The sequence below is a fragment of the Drosophila melanogaster genome, chromosome 3R, assembly GCF_000001215.4.
Source record: "Drosophila melanogaster chromosome 3R".
Lineage (NCBI taxonomy): Eukaryota > Metazoa > Arthropoda > Insecta > Diptera > Drosophilidae > Drosophila > Drosophila melanogaster.
Window position 1 is genome coordinate 21,246,746 of NT_033777.3, and position 18,514 is coordinate 21,265,259.

General features: G+C 46.1%; 1 protein-coding gene across 3 annotated transcripts, besides 1 other annotated feature; it reads left to right on the forward strand.

Moving 5' to 3' along the window:
* The first annotated feature begins 265 nt into the window (after positions 1 to 265).
* On the forward strand, positions 266 to 18,389 carry ETHR. Of its 3 annotated transcripts, none has more exons than NM_206533.2 (5): positions 266 to 687; positions 11,444 to 12,278; positions 12,726 to 12,888; positions 12,962 to 13,142; positions 17,275 to 18,389. In NM_206533.2, exons 2-5 carry the CDS (start codon positions 12,189 to 12,191, stop codon positions 18,224 to 18,226), a joined length of 1,386 nt encoding a protein of 461 aa, NP_996255.1. In that variant the 5' UTR covers positions 266 to 687; positions 11,444 to 12,188; the 3' UTR covers positions 18,227 to 18,389. The 3 variants fall into 3 exon arrangements, with proteins under 3 accessions (NP_996255.1, NP_001287439.1, NP_650960.2); NM_001300510.1 differs by lacking the exon at positions 17,275 to 18,389 and adding an exon at positions 15,075 to 16,863 and having other exon boundaries at positions 266 to 694; NM_142703.3 differs by lacking the exon at positions 17,275 to 18,389 and adding an exon at positions 15,075 to 16,863.
* Positions 8,425 to 8,488: a mobile genetic element.
* Positions 18,390 to 18,514: the final 125 nt, after the last annotated feature.

Sequence of the window (18,514 nt, forward strand, 5' to 3'; positions counted from 1 at the left end):
ACCCCGTGATTCTACGCACTCCCCCGATCCGGACAATGTCCAATTGCCAGGGCGCTTTGGTGCTCCATTCACTAAAGCCCCGTCGAGTGCTTTTCGCGCCAAATTGACAAATTGGCGAAGGGAAAGCCGGGCGGGAAAGCTCTCGGCTAGCTTGAAATGGGAGCTTTTCCGATTCCAGCCAAAAGCTTTTGACAGTTGTTTTGGCCATGCCGGCAAACACGGCGTATGAAAATTGTTTGCTAGAAAACCGCGTTGTTAGTCTTTTGGAAAACCTGACGTCGAGCGGTTGGCCGGATCATTTGCCCCTTTGCGCGTCGAAAGAAAGTTTCGGATTCGAAATTTTTGGAAAAATAGAACTCACGCGTCTGGTGTGACAGGTGCATCTTGGCATATATACGATATATTATCGTCTTTGTGGGTGATGTCTCTGGTTCTCCAAGCGAACGGACTGCACTTCTCCGCTGCCATTAGTGTCAACGCCGATGTCAGCTGGCTGCGGTTGTCGGCGGCGTCGTGTTAATGCTTTTAATTACATGCAAAACATAAAAAAGTATTTCGTTAAGTGTTGCCGTGAAGTTTGACATCGGAAATTAATGCACTTGCCACCGCAGGCATTTCGCGGGGGCCAACGCACCAGTTCCACATTCCCGATCTATATTCCCCGCCGATCTTGAGTTTCCGCCACTGGTAAGTGGTAAGTTTTCCCACCTGTGGTGTGTCAACAAAGTGTTGGTTTAATGGTGTTTATGGTGATGATAATGATATTGAATGAAAGTCATATGCTCTTCATAAAATGAAAAGTAAATTGGGCATATATGCAAGCTGATAACCGGTTATTTGCCTCGAATATCTGTTGTGTAGGCCTTGCCCTTAAATAAGAGTTATTCTTGATACATCATACATTTAAAATATTTGAAAAGAAAGCATAAGATAGTTAGGTAACTTTCGAGTACTTTATAATCCCATCTCTGTGTTAATATAGACTGCCACATTAACTTTTTGATCGAATAAATGGAAACAAACGACTTGCCGTCATTTGCATACGCGTTTCCATGGTTCTCTATGTTTTTCCCAATAGCCCCGACTATTCACTGAACTCAAGCATCGTTATTAATAATGTTTATTTTGCTGATAATATTGATTTCAAAACATAAACATTGACAAATTAACGCCACTATTGAGCGTACGCAACCGCCAAGTCATGATCGTCCTCATCTTGCTCATCGCTATGGCTTCGATGATCAAGATCGTGATAATTTCGAGTGGGAACTTGAAACCGCACTCGAAATGTGTGGCGAACTGAGCTTCTTGAATTTCTCGCCCCGAACTCCCTCTCCCTTCGCAGTGACCTTGAGCCCCACTCGAAGCCCCCAGGCGATGTCGCAGAATTTTTGAACTCATTTTGGAGGCTCACGTTCCCAACCGCCAGTGCTGCTAGTCCAGAAATAGGCGAATAAGTTGTATAAATATGGTTTTTTATTTGCTTAAGAACACATTTCCAACAGCCCATTGATACTACCACCCGTCTAGCGCGCGCCCATCGTCGGCTCATTAAATAAATGCAACATCTGTTGGCGCTCTTTTTGGCCTTTTGTTTACCGTTCGTATTGCCGCGCAAACCTAATGCCAAACATATTTAATACGCACCCGGGTCGAATTAGCCGGGCTCAGTGGAGCTTGTTTATAAATTTCGACGCATTGAGAAGTCACGCGTGGGCGTGGCCCAGCCCCCCAGAAGTAGCGGCCAAATCCAGAGCCATTATATCGCTCACAGCCCAACGAGCTTGGGGGGCCAAATCGGATAAGAGAGCGAGAGCGGCATAAGAAATATGAAAATTTATTGCGTATACGCCAGCGTGGCCGGCATATCGTTTTAAGAATTTTCCGCCTGCATCACAAGTTGATTGGGCTTTGCTATTTTGGTCAACAGACAAACGGACAGACGGGCGGACCCATCATCTCGAGGCCCAGTTCCAAATCAAATGTCTTTATTTATGCGAGAGTATGAATTGTGATTTATGCGCTCGTCTTTCGTGTTGCGATTTTCTATCTGGCCGTCTCGTTTTTTTGCCTAATTACGACGCACTGCTGGAAATGCGAAATGCCAACGAAATCAGAGTAGGAAAACAGGCGAAAACAGGAAAAGTATGCGGTCAAACACGTCGGAGCTGTCCACTAAAAAAGCCAGAAGATGAGGGGAAAATTAAGTCAGTGGCTTGTCCATTTGATTTGCCAGACGCGTGTGTGGCGCCTTTCGATTTCTTGACATCAGTTTGAATTTCTGTTTTCTTTTTGTTTCTTCATTTTGTTTTGTATATTTCTTTTTTTTCTGTGGAGCAATCGCGATCGCCTTTGCAATCGCAGGGACGCCGCGTGAATAAGAAATGCCCGCCGTTTTGGCCGCTCACCGACTTTGACTCACTGACGCACTCACCACAATAAACAGCAGCCACGCCATTCTCGGCGTGAATTTCTTTTCAAAATTTAACTCAACTGTCACCCGCAATGCAAATAAAAGGTGGGTCTTTCACCACCCAAAAGGGGGTGGTATTTCGATGGGTTGGGCGGCATTTGCAGTGCAGCGTTTGCTTAACCCAAATCGACACTACTGATGATTTATCTATCTATCGGGCGATATAGTTTTAGTGCCCGCCTCGTATTTATTTGGTTTAAATTTTTTACTTTTACTTTCGGTGTGCGCTAATTCTATTTTATGGCCAAATTGTCGATTGAACTTTGGCGAGTGGGTTTCTTTATGTCTGGAAAAACAAACAACGCGCACTGCCAAAATGAGCTCAGCGATTAAGTTTAACGATTATGAATTGTTGAAAGGGCACGTGCAGGGTTATGGATCTGTAGCGGGGATTTCAGTAATGCGTGTTTAATTTACTGTCAACGCAGTCACTATTAGTGCACGGAAAAAAATTAGAGACCCTAAAAGGGGTAACAAAAGGGAAACAACAAACGTTGAAAGCATAATGTAATTTTGTAACATTCAGAGATTTATTAATTAAAAACTGAAGTAAGCTAATTGCTTGAAAATCTATCAAGATTTCAGTGCAATTAAAGAGCTGCCCATTTTCAGAGAAACTGCTTATTGATTGATAAAAGAATTCCTTCCTCCCAGTCATTATAAGCGTATCCTGCACGTGGCGTTGAGGAATCGACGGCTGTTAATTATCCTGCTTGTTGTCGCAGATTTTGTCCTAATTCGATAAGTCCGTAACACTTCCCCTGCGACTCGCAAAGTCAAGTGTAATTACCAACGCCCGGGAAACAAAGCCATTGCCACAATAACAAATTATTGTATAATCATTATCGAAGAGAAAAAATTAACTCCGCCAGGAGGAGGGGAATATCTTTCACACACTTTCCACATTTCACCATTCCAGCACAACAGGCTGTTTACTTTTCAGCCTCTACAGTGCTGACTAAGAACCATGGCTATCACTTTTGGCCTTTGGCAGGGAAGTCTGAGTAATTCATTAGACGTACATTGTGCCGGGGCATTTGCATAATTATGCAATCACTTTTGGCACACTTACACATTAGGCGCAGACTACTGATAAACAAGCCACTCCTGCGCCCGAAAGATACACTTCGCAGACGGGGACTAGACCCAATTTGATTATACGTGGAAGGGCGAAGGCCACCACCTCCTCCTCAGTAGTTCCCCGTAGTGTTACGTACGTGGCCTCTTAATCATTGCCTTGTGGGAACCTTTGTTTTCCTGCCCTCGGAGCTTCGCGGCTTAATTAGAAGCCAAATGTTTGCCACTCGGCAAGGTCGTTACCCAGCTTTTTGCATTCTGTTTTTTTTACCGCACGGCGGCATATGTCTCGCCTTTTGGACTGGTGTGTATGATAGGTCTTATTGGCCATTTGTATGCCTGCGGGGTCATGACTCCGAGATCAGCCAACAAATGGGTTATTAAGTCTGTGCGCCCTCCAGATAAATGATACCGGGAAAAGCTGAATGAAGCTGAATGGGAAAAGTTTGTATGGTATGGTATGGTATGGAGTGAATTGATGGAGCGAAGTTGACATCCGACCAGCTTTTCCGGCACCCTTGTCAACCCGTTCCACGACCTTTGGCCCCCGCCTGAGAAACGTCGGCATTCGGGAAGCGAGGGGCACTCGATGAGAACGCCTCATTTGTCATGCAAAGTGCGGCCATATGGCCACTTGGAAATATGCTCCCTCATTAAGTTCTATTTATATTCAGCCACGCTTAACTAAACAATTAGCACCGCCTTACTCGGGAAGTCACTCCTTTATTTTTGTCTAATGGCACATGTTGCCAGTCAATTGGCCAATTAAACGCAATTGTTTTGGCTGTTCTGTGATCCCCACCCGATTTCCACATACACCTGCAACCGAATAACCGCGCATATTTATAGCCTTTTTGTTCGTGTCTATTGATTTGGATTTGGGCACTTAAAGCGACGAGGCATCTGCGTTTGCGTCTATCAAAAATCAATCGATGCCTCCTACTATAAGCTAAAAAACACAAAAAAAAAGCGAGGAAAAAACAGGAGCTGGTGAAAACTTGTAGGCAAGCCTCTTTAAATAAACTGTCAGACCATTTTTCACGCCATTCCTTCACATATAAATTTATGCATGCCTATTTTCCACGAACCGTTTAGATTATAACCCGCTCCGTCTGGGCGCTCCAGGAAGTCCCAGTTCGTCCAAATCCCAATCCCTGACAAATGAGCCACACGCCGAGTAACAACTTTCTTCGTCATTACTCTCGAATTGTTTCTGGGCGCATCAAAATTGAAAAACTGTGAGCACCCACGCAATCCTGGCGAGCAGAGGGTTGGGATTGAATGGGATGGGAATCCATTCCTCCACAACCTCCTCCAGCAACGCCGTCCACTTGTTCCGCAGTTTGGTGCCATTTCCGGATTCATCCTCGTTTGGATCGGCTCCCCTTCACATTTATTTTTGAGCAGCTCAGATGCTCAGTACTCGGATGCTCAGCTGCTGCGCTGGTTGTTCTGGATTATATTTTTGGCTCTTCTCGGGCAGTTTCATTTGCAATTCTAATTGCCTGCAGAGGCTCCTTAATTGAAAGCCAAATAAAAACCGGTTGAAAAGATTCGGGAGTCTCTCGTATCTCACTTTTTTTTATGGGGAAATGAGGTAGTAAGCTGCACTTTACGAGATTATAGCAATGTCCCATCCATAAATGAACAATATAGTATCCTAGTCCCTCATTACTTTTATTATTTATTATTATTACTTTATTTTTGGATTACTGCTCCTCGATCAGCTGGTCATGTTAAGTATATTTTGAATTAAATGTATCGCCTCGATCGCATTAACATGTTATTCCAGTTTGCTCATTGATAAATAAAAGCGGAAGTGAATAACCCCATATGGTTATTTGTTTGTCCGCTCACTGGGAGTCGATTGTTTTGATGCACTCGTTCCTGGATAACCGCCGATTTATTTGGCCCGAACTGGGCTCCCAACCCATTAAGGATCGGCATATTTCATCAGCCATAATCGTTAGGTTTAGGCTGTAAAGACGCGGGAACGGAGTCATTCCCGCTGAGAGCTGGAATTTATTGTCCGCACACTTTTTTTTTCGATGGCTCGCGAATTCTAAATTTAGTGGGCTGACCAGCTGGCATCGGGCTTCTTGGGTGATTGCGACCGCCCCGGAATTTCATCATGCAATTTGCAGTGAATACGACACTGCGGATAGATCCAGACGACTGACAGGGCTTTTAATTTACTGATAAATATTTTTATTTCACAATAAATACATTTTTCATTACGCACTTGGCGAACTCGTGGCCGTGGTGGGCAAAGTCGTAAAAAAACATAGCGAAAACCAGCAGCCGTACACGCGTCCATTTCCATTTGTGTCCTGCGGTCATTATAATGTTGTGTTTGCATATTAAGCCACCGGATGGCGTGTTGGTGTTGGCGGCCAAGGGTCGCTGAACTCGTAAAACATTTGGCAGGGCCAAAAGTGAAAGTCAGCGAGCGTTTAACTATGCAGGCAGCTCATAAAAATTTCAGCCAATAAAAGGCGACACTTGGCACTTGTCTACGGAATTATCAGCGGACTTATCGGTGGCTCAGCTTAATGCAGTTTTAAGTTTCACTCATTAGACGCTGACAGGTCGTAGCTTGGCTCCCCCCATTCGTCACTCTTCGAGGACTCCGGGTGAATTACCCTTCGCTCCTTCGGCTGACGTCAGCAGCTGGGCCACGCCCCCCAACCAGCGGTGGGCGTCAGTGTCACGATGACAAATTAAGTGAAACACCAAAAGGAGAGTGCAGCCAAAGGCATGCGAATGTCAAAGGCGGACTGGGGAACGCCCAAGTTTGCTTAACAGCCACTTCAGTTGGCGGCAGGATGCGAGTTAGGGCCAAGTTAACGATGCGGTGCCACGCACCGCTCAATAATTCTGCGGCGGAAGTGCGGCAAGAGCCATTTTTCAATATGCGCATCGGAAATGACGGGGACGAAGTCGACCGCAGAAAGAAGGACACAGAGTGCAGGCCATTCCTGCGAAAGGACTCAAAATACCACACATGCACAGCTTATTGCATTCTCGAACTAAACGTATGGGTATCGAACTGGGAGCAATTCCCAGTTGGCTCTGCAAAATGCGATAACTTTCAAGGTTGGCCAAATGTTAAATACGCATTAGTGGTCCATATTCAAATGCCACATGATACGCTAAGCACACAAAGATACAAACACACAGGGAGCATTTCGCGAATCGAAGCAATTAAAGTGTCTTTAGCTCGGGGCATGTTGGAGTTTCCCCAGAGTATGTTAGGGAATATCAGATCAGCTATGGATTTAATGGGGAAATATAGTAATAACTATAATCAAATGGCTGTGTTCATATTAACTACTATTAACCAACTTACATGACTACTTACTTTAGTAACATTAGTAACATTAAAATATTTATTATGCAGTACAACATTTGGCAGTATTTCAAAAATTCATCGTGAGATATTATTCAAAAACTCGCGAGGTATTTTCTAGTTGAGCCAGTGTCCCCTCCATTACTCAGCTCTATTTACAATATACACAAGATCGTAAAACAATAGCTAGTGCTATCAGCGCTATATGACCCACCGACTGTCTGTCCGCCCATCGGTCTGTGCAGAATGTGTGCTGTATGAATTCCCATAGCGGGCAAATAGACAAACAAGCCCCAGAAGGTATGGCCAATACGGGGAGCGTTGCGAGACCAGCTGCAGAGTTTCCCGGCCCGCGGCGATGGCGATGGCAATGGTGATGGCGTTGGCCATGGCGGTGCCAAAGTCCGTGGGCAGTCGCATCTTTGGCCACTCTGTGCGGGGTCCGTCGATAAAACGCCTTCCCGGGCCAATGGCTTATCAATGCCGGGGTCTTGGTTAAATTCTTGCAGCAACAAGCTCCGCTATAAAATTACATTCGTCAGGCGAGGAGGAGCAGGGGGCAAGGGGCTGGGCTGACAGGGCGAATGAGCAACTTGAACGACTTGAAAACAGCAGGCACATTCCCCCGCCAGATAAAGAATTCCAGCTTTAGAAAAACATTAGTTGAACGACCGACCCATACGCAACTGTGTACATTGATACAAACATGAACTTACAGTTTAGTCTAACAATCTAAGTTTCTTCGGCTTTATACAGGAAATGGTTTTGATTATACAGAAAATGTATCTAAAAGATTTGACCGCTTAAATATTTATTATTATTTGTTGTTTTACAAATCATACATTAAATTGCATTTATTCCTTCAAGCTTCATTAAGACCCCCACTATTTTCTGTCCCTTTGCTGTAAGCCCAGTTCTCTGGCCATTGTTTGAACGTTTAGCTTACTTATTGCGGACAAACAAACAAACAAACAAAGACATACTAACAGAAAAGACAGACAAACGGTGGCAGTTACAGTAAGGAGTAGCCAGTATCCAGTTGGGGGCAAACAGTTGAGGAGGGGGGAAATGGGAGGGATGTCCCGTCGCAGTCGCATAAATAAGTGAAATCGTACAGGACGGACAAAGGAGTTAAAGCTGGATGGCAGAACCAACATCCTTGACTCCTTGCAGCTAAGTTCACAGAGAGCAATCAGATCCAAAAGTCGCATAGGAAATGGCCGACTTTGGAATCCACGCCATGAAAATGTAATTCCAAATAGCGTGCCGAATCAGTCAGCCCTTTCAATTTAAATTCCTGGCTGCCCAAGCTGACTCTGCAACTATTCACTGGGTGAAAAATAATGTAAAAAACTGGCTGAAATGTACTATAGCCACATGTTTTGTTTAAATTAAAAATCTAACATGTTTTGTATTGCACTCGAAAAATTTCTTAGCATGGGAAGGTTTCACTTGTCCGTATGCACGTCCCTTTAGTTCTTCTATTTTTCGTTCTACTACGTTCTAAAAACTGCTTAAATATCTCCTAGCTGATTAATGGGTATCTGATAGTCGAGGAAACTGACTATAGCGCTCTCTTTTGTTTAAATATGTATTTTTACTGCCCAATTTGGCGCTGTGTAGAAAGTTTTGTACTTTTTCCAACTCAGCAGTAGCCTCAAAACATATTTAAGAAGCTTTAGTCCGTACTAATGTGGCTAATTCGGTGGGGAAGAAAAGAAGGCGACGCTAATGCAGCACTAACGCTGACCCAAAAATAGCCACTGGCTTAATTGCCATTCAATGGTCAATTAAAGGGACATGACTGTGGGACATGACCATCGACATGTCAATTTCGAATTCGAGGGGCTTTCACACAAAGGCAGTTGGCCACTCCACTGGACGCAGTGGCCAAAACATCCACGTTGGCCACTTTGGGTGGGTTCAATTGAAAAACAAGCTTTTGGTTTTACGGCGCTTTGTTCGCCTTTCGCCATTTCGGCGGTGGGCGACAAGGTCCTTGTTTCAGGCATTCAGAAATTGGTTCCACACGAGCGATGATCCGGCATGCGAACTAGTTAGATTAATTTAGCCAGAGTCACAAATACAATTACGAAGTCATTTCAATTTATTTAGCGTGCGACACCCTCGGCGAGAAAATACAAAGAGCCATAGGAGCTGATAGGATGCGGTTGCTTTGGGGGAAATAAATGGGCTCCAGACCGCCTTCCCGCAGGATATTTCAGGGACTCAAGGAGCTGACTGCCTGTTAGAAAGTTCGAAATCACTTTGACGGCCGGGCTTTAATTTTTTCGCCACTTTTTCCACGCCAAGCGATTTGTCAAAGTGGCTGCTAGGGCACATCCGCCCATAACCATCGCATGTATCCACTGGCTTGACTATTATTGAACGATAAATTGATTAGATATGCGTGTGTGCTGGTGTGCGTGGGTGTGTGACAACTTTCTCAGACTTTCCATACGTCGATTCAGATACTGATACTTCGGCTGCTGATTCTTATTGCCGCCTCAAATTGCCATTTCAATGTTAATTTTATTAGGGTGTCAGCAATAAATTCCGTTCAATCTTAAATACCATAAAAAGCGCCACACCGCCACAGCACCACACGACCACACTGACACATGCGCATACACACACTCGCATTTGGGAGTCCTTGTACAAGGAAATCCACTCGGCCCCCCGCACATACACTCGCACACTCACACACCCAGCGGAATGCAGGCCAATACGCGCGATTGCCATTATCGCCAGCCGTCTCAAACCCTATTTAAATCACAGCCAAAAATTATGCCAAGATGGTGTACACACAAAGAAATGTCATTATATCAACTGTGTGTGTCCACTTGTGCAAAAATTGTTCTAAAAACACATAGTCCTGCAAATCCTGTGGGACTACTATTCATTCAAAGGACTTTCAGGCGTGATGGATAGTTCACAGTTCAAAAACCACATATAAAATTGCTAAAAATAGTTACCTTTCAAATTGAATATTCCAAATGAAATATTTTATTGCATACTTATAGGCACCTCTTCTAGTGCCATACTCAAATATTCAAATTTTTCTATTGTGCGGATTTTCTTTTTGCTCACTCCCACCGAAAGACCGCAAGTTGTCCATCAAATGGACGCTCAACACTCGAGAACTTGGGATTTGGGCCGAAACCATAAACCGTTTTCAGATTTACATGCAGCTCTCGCATGTTTGTGGCGGCAGTTGTTAGCTTCCTAAGCGCATATATATATATATATATATATAAGCCTACATTTTGTTGGTTTTTGGTGATGTCCGTTTACCCAGCCATGTGGGCCATATTGATATTGATGGGCCTGGCCACAGCACTCGGGCAAAAGTTTGAAGCGATTCATTTGTCTTTCTACATGACCAACTCGAAACTTTCGAAACAATTACGCCCAGCACAAAATGGCCAATGGAATCAGAGCCCAGTCAGGGATAATCCAACGCTCAGCATCGTTAAAGTCGCATTTTCAAGCCAAATGTGACACAAAGTGCCTTGTTATGTCATTCGGGGGACATTGAACCCACCAACCCAAACCCAAATTCCAGGCCACAGCAAACAGTGTGCACAGCTTGGCTCAGTGCGAAAAAGGACGAGATGCAGACCCCTAGTCAAGAGCATCCGGATGGGAACCGTCGCCGGGAACTGGCCAATATGGTGTGCGCATAATGAATTTATCAAATTAATCAAAATGGCGCTACTCAGGGTGATCCTACACCCCCATCCCACCCACTAAGCCGCAAACAAACACCGGAAGCCTGTGTTTATGCGTCCCGGTGTCCATGGCCACTCCTGTCCACATCCTCGAACGTCCGTTCAAGGCCCTGTATGAGCATAATATAATTAAGCGGGTTGCGCGCCGCAAAGATGGGGATTTAATAAAGCCATTTGGTTGACAACAGCCATCCTCGTTCGCCTGATGAGGATGGAGATGGCCAGCAGACGCCATCGGCGATAATCGCCGTCTGCCGGGCGACTCTGTCACCCGAGATTGAAAGCAAACATCTGCGCCAGGAGCGGCGTTTGGGGTTTAGCAAGGAATATAGTTAGCATTCAACAATTATATATTGTGGTGTTTGATGATCAAATTGATGTTCATGATAGAAGTGGTATACTTCAAGATAAATCGAAATATTTAGAACCTCTTAATTATGTCCAGGATATGGGATCGTAAAACTGAGTGAAGAATACTTAAAAGCGATGATGAAAAATTAATACAAGTAATACAAAGTACAGTTTCAGAATCACCCTGTTGGCTATAAAACCCGTGCCTCTGTCCTCTTGGCTTTGGTTTCGGTCCGGTGCCGCTTGGTCAAGAGTGCCTTCCCAAAGGCGGACGATGAGCTCTTGTTCATGGCGGAGCGGAGATGATTCTCTGCTGGGGGCCGGATGCTCTAATGTTATGTAAATGACTGCGGCTAATGAACTTTTCATTCATTATCGTTATTTAGCCGGCCTGGTCAATGGCTGGTTATTTCCTGATCCTGGCCAGGACACTTAAATACTAATCCCCCATTGCCGTTTCAGCCACTTGAGAGCGCGGACGACAACCGCAAAGCTCCACTGATTGATTTGTTTAATGCGCCCGGATCCGGCGATAGCGGAGTATCCGTGAATCCCTTGGACAACTTAATTTCATTAGCGCGTATTTAAGTGTGAGCATAAACTTGCCGGGCGGGCAATTACATCGGATTTGGCCAGGACACCCTCTCGTAACTCACTTAATTGAACAGCGGGCGGTGGCGGCAACAGCCAGCCCATCCCAAAATCCGTTCCCCGAGCCCCGAGGATGTTGTCCCTGTGATTTCCATTGCGAGACTTACGCTCCCAGTGCCGCAGGACGAGGACGACGAGGACACAGAGGACATTGCTGAGGGGCAGCCACGGCGTCGCTGTGGCCAGGACTGGGCAGCTTCCAAGGCTGACCAGCATTTGCGTAGGCCCGAGGATCTGCCTGTGGCTCCTGCTCCTGGCTCTGCTTCTGCTCCAGACCCAAGATGCACTACCCGCAGCAGCAGCAGCAGCAGCAACATCTAGCGCAACAGCAGCCACGTCGCCGCAGCAGGCTGGGGTATCCCGTGGCTCTCCTAGTGGCGGCCATGGCCCACACCACACACCTCATCGTTTTCCAGCCGCAGGACTTGACCACCAGGACAACTCCACCGCAGCAGCCGCAACAGCAGCAACAACATCTGATGCTGAAGCCACAGAACCAACAGCAGCCGCAGCCACTTCAACATCAAGCTCCAAGGACGATGGCGATGCTGAGCAGATGCTGCCACAGATTCCATCGTATATCCGCACAACCGCCATGTTCTTCTGCATAGTCATCATGCTGCTGGGTGTGGTGGGCAATGTGATGGTGAGTCCTGCCTCCTTTTACAGAGAAATGTGCCAAAGCATTTATAATTGAAATTAATTCATTTGGAAAAATGCCTCAAGGGCGCACGGGGTGATTCACAAAAATCATTACTATGGATTTTTATTTTTGTAATTCACTTGGTAATTGTAAATTAAATATACAAATAATGTGTGCAAATATGTTTCATATATGTTTCCAAGAGCACTGAAGATAATTTTTATACCCATTACGTATAACAGGGGGATGGAATCCTCCGTTCGTCCGTCTTTCTGTCCGTCTATTTGTCCGTCTATCCGTCCGTATGAACGTTGAGATATAGGGAACTGTACGAGGAAAATGTGTTTATATGTTGCAACTTGATGCGAATAAAGAAATCTGCAAGCACCAGGTGGTTGGTCGTGGCGAGCTCGTTAAGATTGCCAAATCCCAAATCAAACTCCGTTACAGGTGCCCATCGTGATTGTGAAGACGAAGGATATGCGCAACTCGACAAACATCTTCCTAACCAACCTGAGCATTGCGGACCTGCTGGTGCTGCTCGTCTGCACGCCCACCGTCCTCGTGGAGGTCAACACTCGCCCGGAGACCTGGGTACTTGGCCACGAGATGTGTGAGTGGCTTCAGCTCCAGTGCTCCTGGTCTATTTGTTCTCCCCAACCTAATTAACTGCTGTTCTATCCCAGGCAAGGCTGTGCCGTTCGTGGAGCTCACGGTGGCCCACGCCAGTGTGCTGACCATCTTGGCCATCTCGTTCGAGCGCTATTACGCAATCTGCGAGCCATTAAAGGCCGGCTACGTCTGCACCAAGGGGCGGGCCATCCTCATCTGCGTCCTGGCCTGGGGCATTGCTGCGCTCTTTACGAGGTAAGCGATTAGGCTCGTACTTGATTTTCTTAAATTTATTTGTAAACTAGCATTATACTTTAAATATCTTAATTAGTTTGGTCGCTTTTCATCGCATGCTTTTTGGTGTTTGTAGTCCTACATTTCGTATGTACATATGGTATTATCCTGTTTAGATCTACTTCGTTTGTGGCCTATATCCGTTTATTCATTTCGCCCAGTCAAGCATTAAGTTCCTCGCTCATTAATTATAAGTGTCAATCGCCGTCATTTTAATGATTTGTGTTTTGTTATTGGGTTTTGCACATTTTTCCCCGTTTTGTTTATTTTCCATTATGACGTGGAATTTCTGGTCTTGGTGTTTGGCCTTTTGTGCGCCATCTACGCTGGCGGCGTGTCCATTTGTCCATTTACATGCTAAACTGCGACTGTCGCCTATCTATTCCATTTCCACTCCTGTCCTACCACTTCTCCTGCTTCACTCGCTTCATCGTTGCCATTGCCATTTCCATTCCCAATCCCATTCCCATTGACATCCGTCGCCTCAAGTTGCGGACGGCTTTTGTCCAAGTTCCGGAAGCTTGCCGTTATCAGCGCCCTGTCATCTTTAATAAGCACCGATGTCCGCTATCATGGATTTCATTTCATTGACACTTTATTATGGTGCGCTCCGTCCAAGGACGAGCGGCGACCCTTTTTAATTTTGCAAATCTTGCCGCGTCCATAACAATGAAATAAACAGCACATTGTCGAGCTGGCCACCGACCCCTCAGCACTCCGGGAGTCATGGGGTCATCTATGGTTGGCAGCTGGGTCCGCAGGACACCCGCCTACGGGCCGAGACCCATTAATTACGCCACACAAGAAGCCCGAGGCCAAAAAAAAAAAAAAAAAAACGGGCAAACATTTTTAAACACATTCAAACAGACGCGCCACACGACGCCCATGGGCGCAAAAGGAGGCGTGTCAAATAGCTGACGCACGTACCAAAACGCCCGGATCATCTTTAGTGGGAAAAAAAACACGGCCATCGCCTGTTGACTGTCATGGCATTTCGTTTTCGAGGTCTAGCCAGGGAGGATTTGGGCTGGGGCTGTGTTTAATCAGCGGCTCGGATAACTCAAAATAATCAAATATTTAAACTTGTCTGTTTGCTGGATATATTTACAAAGTCAACAGAGTATATCCCACCATAAGTTCGCCATCTACTCACTTATCCCCTTGTAAGTGAAATGTAATCACATCAATGAAATTTGGAATATTTTGAGCTTTAGTTAAATGTATTTTAAGATGTATCGATATAACTCATACAGATACTTTTTTAAAATGAGTGGTTTCATTTTTATTAAATTTCTGTTATTATAATAATTTTAAATGCAATGTTGATATTATATTTCAAATTGGCTTAACGCCTACAGATTAGAATACACTAAAGATACACGGTATACATTTTTTTTCTAGACAGAAATATACTTTAATTCAACTAAATTAATATATATATGTACCTCTCCCATCTTTTAGCTATTAAATAGTCGAGGAACTCGACTATAGTATTATATCCGGTTTTGGTTTAAAAACCAATCATTGTTTTTTTTTAACGACACAGTACTATTTAATATGGGCTTCAACATATATTTTAAATGATGAACCCAAGAAATGAAAAAACCATAAAAACAAGCGGTCATGAAAATCGCGTCCTGGCCAGACTGGTACATTGGAAACTTGAACTTCATCCCAGACTGGGTTAACCTTTTGCCCATCGCCATTCTCTCATCATCACAAACAGCTTCTCTTCCTGCCTGCTGAAACCTCTTCTTTTTCCCGCCACTCTTGGCCTTTTCCTCCAAAATCCAACCGTATCCATTATCCATTATCCACGCCCCCGGTAACCCCGCCACCTGATTACGTTTCTTGTTTGCTTTCTCTCCCCAATCTGCAATATCCCCCGAGCAGCCCCATTCTGTGGGTGGCCGAGTACAAGCTGGCCGAGTACATTGATGGATCGTCGGTGGCCGTGTGCCTGACCCAGGCCATCAGCGACTGGACGCTGGCCTTCTTCCTGATGACCATCTCGGTGTTCTTCGTGGTGCCGTTCGTGACCCTGGTGGTGCTGTACGGCATCATCGCCCGGAATCTGGTCTCCAACAGGGCGGCCATGCTGCGCGCCCGTCCCACGAAGCCGGAGCTTAGTCTGAAGGCCCGCAAGCAGGTGGTCCTAATGCTCGGCGCCGTTGTGCTGTCCTTCTTCGTCTGCCTGCTGCCCTTCCGCGTCCTCACCCTGTGGATCATCCTCAGCACGGACCAAACACTGCACGATCTGGGATTGGTGCGCTACTACAGCTTGCTGTACTTCTGTAGGATCATGTTGTACCTCAACTCGGCCATGAATCCGATTCTTTACAACCTGATGTCGACCAAGTTTCGAAGGGGTTTCAAGCGGCTTTGTCAGGACGCAGGGCGATTACTGCTGGAATTGGTGACATTGGGAAGAAGGAAGGAAGACTCTTCTCGCGGGCGCAGAGGTACCTTGTCACTGGGCATGGGCACCAATACGAACACGAATACCAACTCCTCAAATGCCACAGGAGCCACGAGCTCCAGCATTCTCTCGAGAAGCTCCAATCGCAGGTGCAGCGAGGATATCAGTCGCACCCGCCTTAAGATCGAGATGCAGATGCCATGTGGCAGCGACCTGGAGGCCATGGCCATGCTGCAGCATTCCACCTTGGGCAAGGGAATTGCCAGGCGAGTGAGTGATAGCCGTCTCATGCCTCTGAGAAATCATCAACCACGACGCCACAAGCCGCAAATAAGTTTCGACGAGGAGTCACTGGAGGAGAATAAGCGTAGTGAAGCGAAAATCCCAACAAAATGTCGAGAAAAGCTTCCTGGAATAGCAAGAGAAATAGTAAATCTGACCGAAAATACCCTCTAAGCGAGATGGGCGTGAAAAATCGCCTTTAACCCGTTTACACACTCGCTTCACTTGGCTGGAATGTGCCGATGACGCTGATCCCGATCCCGATTCCTATTCCCGCTCCTGGTAAACACAAATCGCTTCCTGAACGCTTTTGGCAGCCATAATCGATTTCAGTCACCCGCTGACAGCTGCCGAGAATCCCGAATCGTAGTTGGGCTGCCGCCTTGGACATTTCCGTACCAAAAACAATCAATTTTTCGGGCTATTAAACTCGAATGAATGTGCCAAAGATAAATAACAGCAACGACAGCCGAACAGCACTAAAACTACCACTACTGGTCAGGGTTAGGAGTCCAGATATCGACTGGCAGTAAGGGGTAAGCCATTAGGTGGCCTTCGAGGAGCGGAGCTGGCAAATGGAAATGGCTTAATATGCGTTTGGGCGAACCATCAGGTCGGCGGATAAACATGATTTAGGTGTATTGAAATAGTTTCCGTACGCCGGACCGTACAAAATGGCCGCCATTACACGGGCGGCCATCACCGGAAGTCGAAAAAACTGTTGCCTACTTGCCGGCAGCTCAAATAAAAAGCTTAGCTCAATATGCACACAATGTCCACATGTAAACACAGCTGTACATACACATACATACCCCCACACGCACACATAGCCAAATATTAATATTTATATTTGTACGAACATATTTATATACACATATTTACATATATATAGTCTGCTTATAAATATGTACAAGGAACCACACGCACACACTCACACACACACGAGAGTTTGTAAGTAAATAAATTTTTTATGACAACTCATGGCGGGACTTTTCCACATTACCCCATCCAATCGGAATCTGTAATTTATATAATTCTAAGGAAATCGGACAAATGTTCGTCCTCTGTAAATATACGTATTCGTACCATGCGCGTAGCTTTTTAATTTGTTTTCGTAGCCCTATGACGTAGACTCCCACTTTTGTAGAGTAAAAAGTAATAAGTAGCTTGAACCCACACCATCCTGCGAGTATGATGAGTATGAGCAGACGCTGCCGTTTCCGTTTCCGCTGTGTGATTAAGTTGAGTGCTTCGCCCCCGAAACTTTTCCAGTAGTTAGCCGTTGAGTAGCTTTTAAATATTTGTTTGTTTCCTGCCCGCAGCGCGATAAAACTTTGCAGACAGCGCTAGTCACTCTAGTCCCCGCTAAAACTGATAATATGATTCTTGCAGTCCCATCATCGCCATATCCACCTACAGCGTGGAACCCTACGGGGACGGAACCGATGCTCCCGTTTGCACCACCGCCGCCGATGGTTTCTGGTCGATCTTCTACTTCGTGGGCTGCATCACGGTGTTTTTCTTCCTGCCCTTCGGCATCCTGGTTCTTCTATACGCGGCCATCGCTTACAAGCTGCTCCGTCCCAACAACGCCTTCCACCGACCAACCTCCCCGCAGCCACAGCAGCCGTCCGGCGGAGCCACCAGTGGCTCCTCACAGGTGCCCAGCACCAAGGGTAACAGCCATCAACAAAGCAACGGGATGAGGAAGCATCGCAAGCAGGTAATCTTCATGCTGGTGGCCGTGGTGTCTAGCTTTTTTGTTTGCCTTCTACCCTTCCGGGCCTTCACCCTCTGGGTGATCCTGGCCAGCGCCGAGGATGTCGAGGGTCTGGGCATTGCCGGCTACTACAACCTGCTGTACTTCTCGCGCTTCATGCTCTACCTAAACTCAGCCATGAACCCGATCCTCTACAACCTGATGTCCTCCAAATTTCGCAGCGGCTTCTGGCGGCTGCTGCTCACTTGTCTGGGCCAACGGCCACATCACCACCATCGCCACCACTACCATCAGAGGCAGCATCCAACGGCAGGCGGAAGTGGGCGCAATGCGTCCACGCGACAGGAACAGGATGCCGAGGAAGGAGCTGCGCTGGCGGGAACGACCAGCGCCCGACATCCACGTCGCACACTCCGCCGCGAGGCCACCTTCTTGATCAACTCCATATCCACCTCCTCGGGTACGGATCGCACCACATCATCATCGGCGTGGCGCAGCAACAGTCTGTCCATTTCCGGTCTGAGCGAACGGGAGCGCGGCATACTGGGAGCCGCTATCATCGGCACAACGGCTGCCACCGTTACAACCGCCTGTCTGCAGGAGCGACGCGCCAGCAAGATCTGAATCCCATCCTAAATATGCATCCTTCGAGTCCCTGTCCACTGCCAGCAACCGTTAAAGTATTTAGTTGAATTCCAACAGCAAATAGTCATAGTTTTAGAAAAATTTTGTTGTAAAGACTGAAGTACCTCAGAAGAAGTCAATAAACGCAAGAGAAGATGTTTTTGAAAATCGAAACTAATTTTCTTCGGGCTTCGAAAAATTGAAGTTTGCAAGATTCGAAATAGCTTTAACTTGATTTTTAGAACAGAAACGAGTATGAACTTTTCATACGATCATTTTTATCGCACC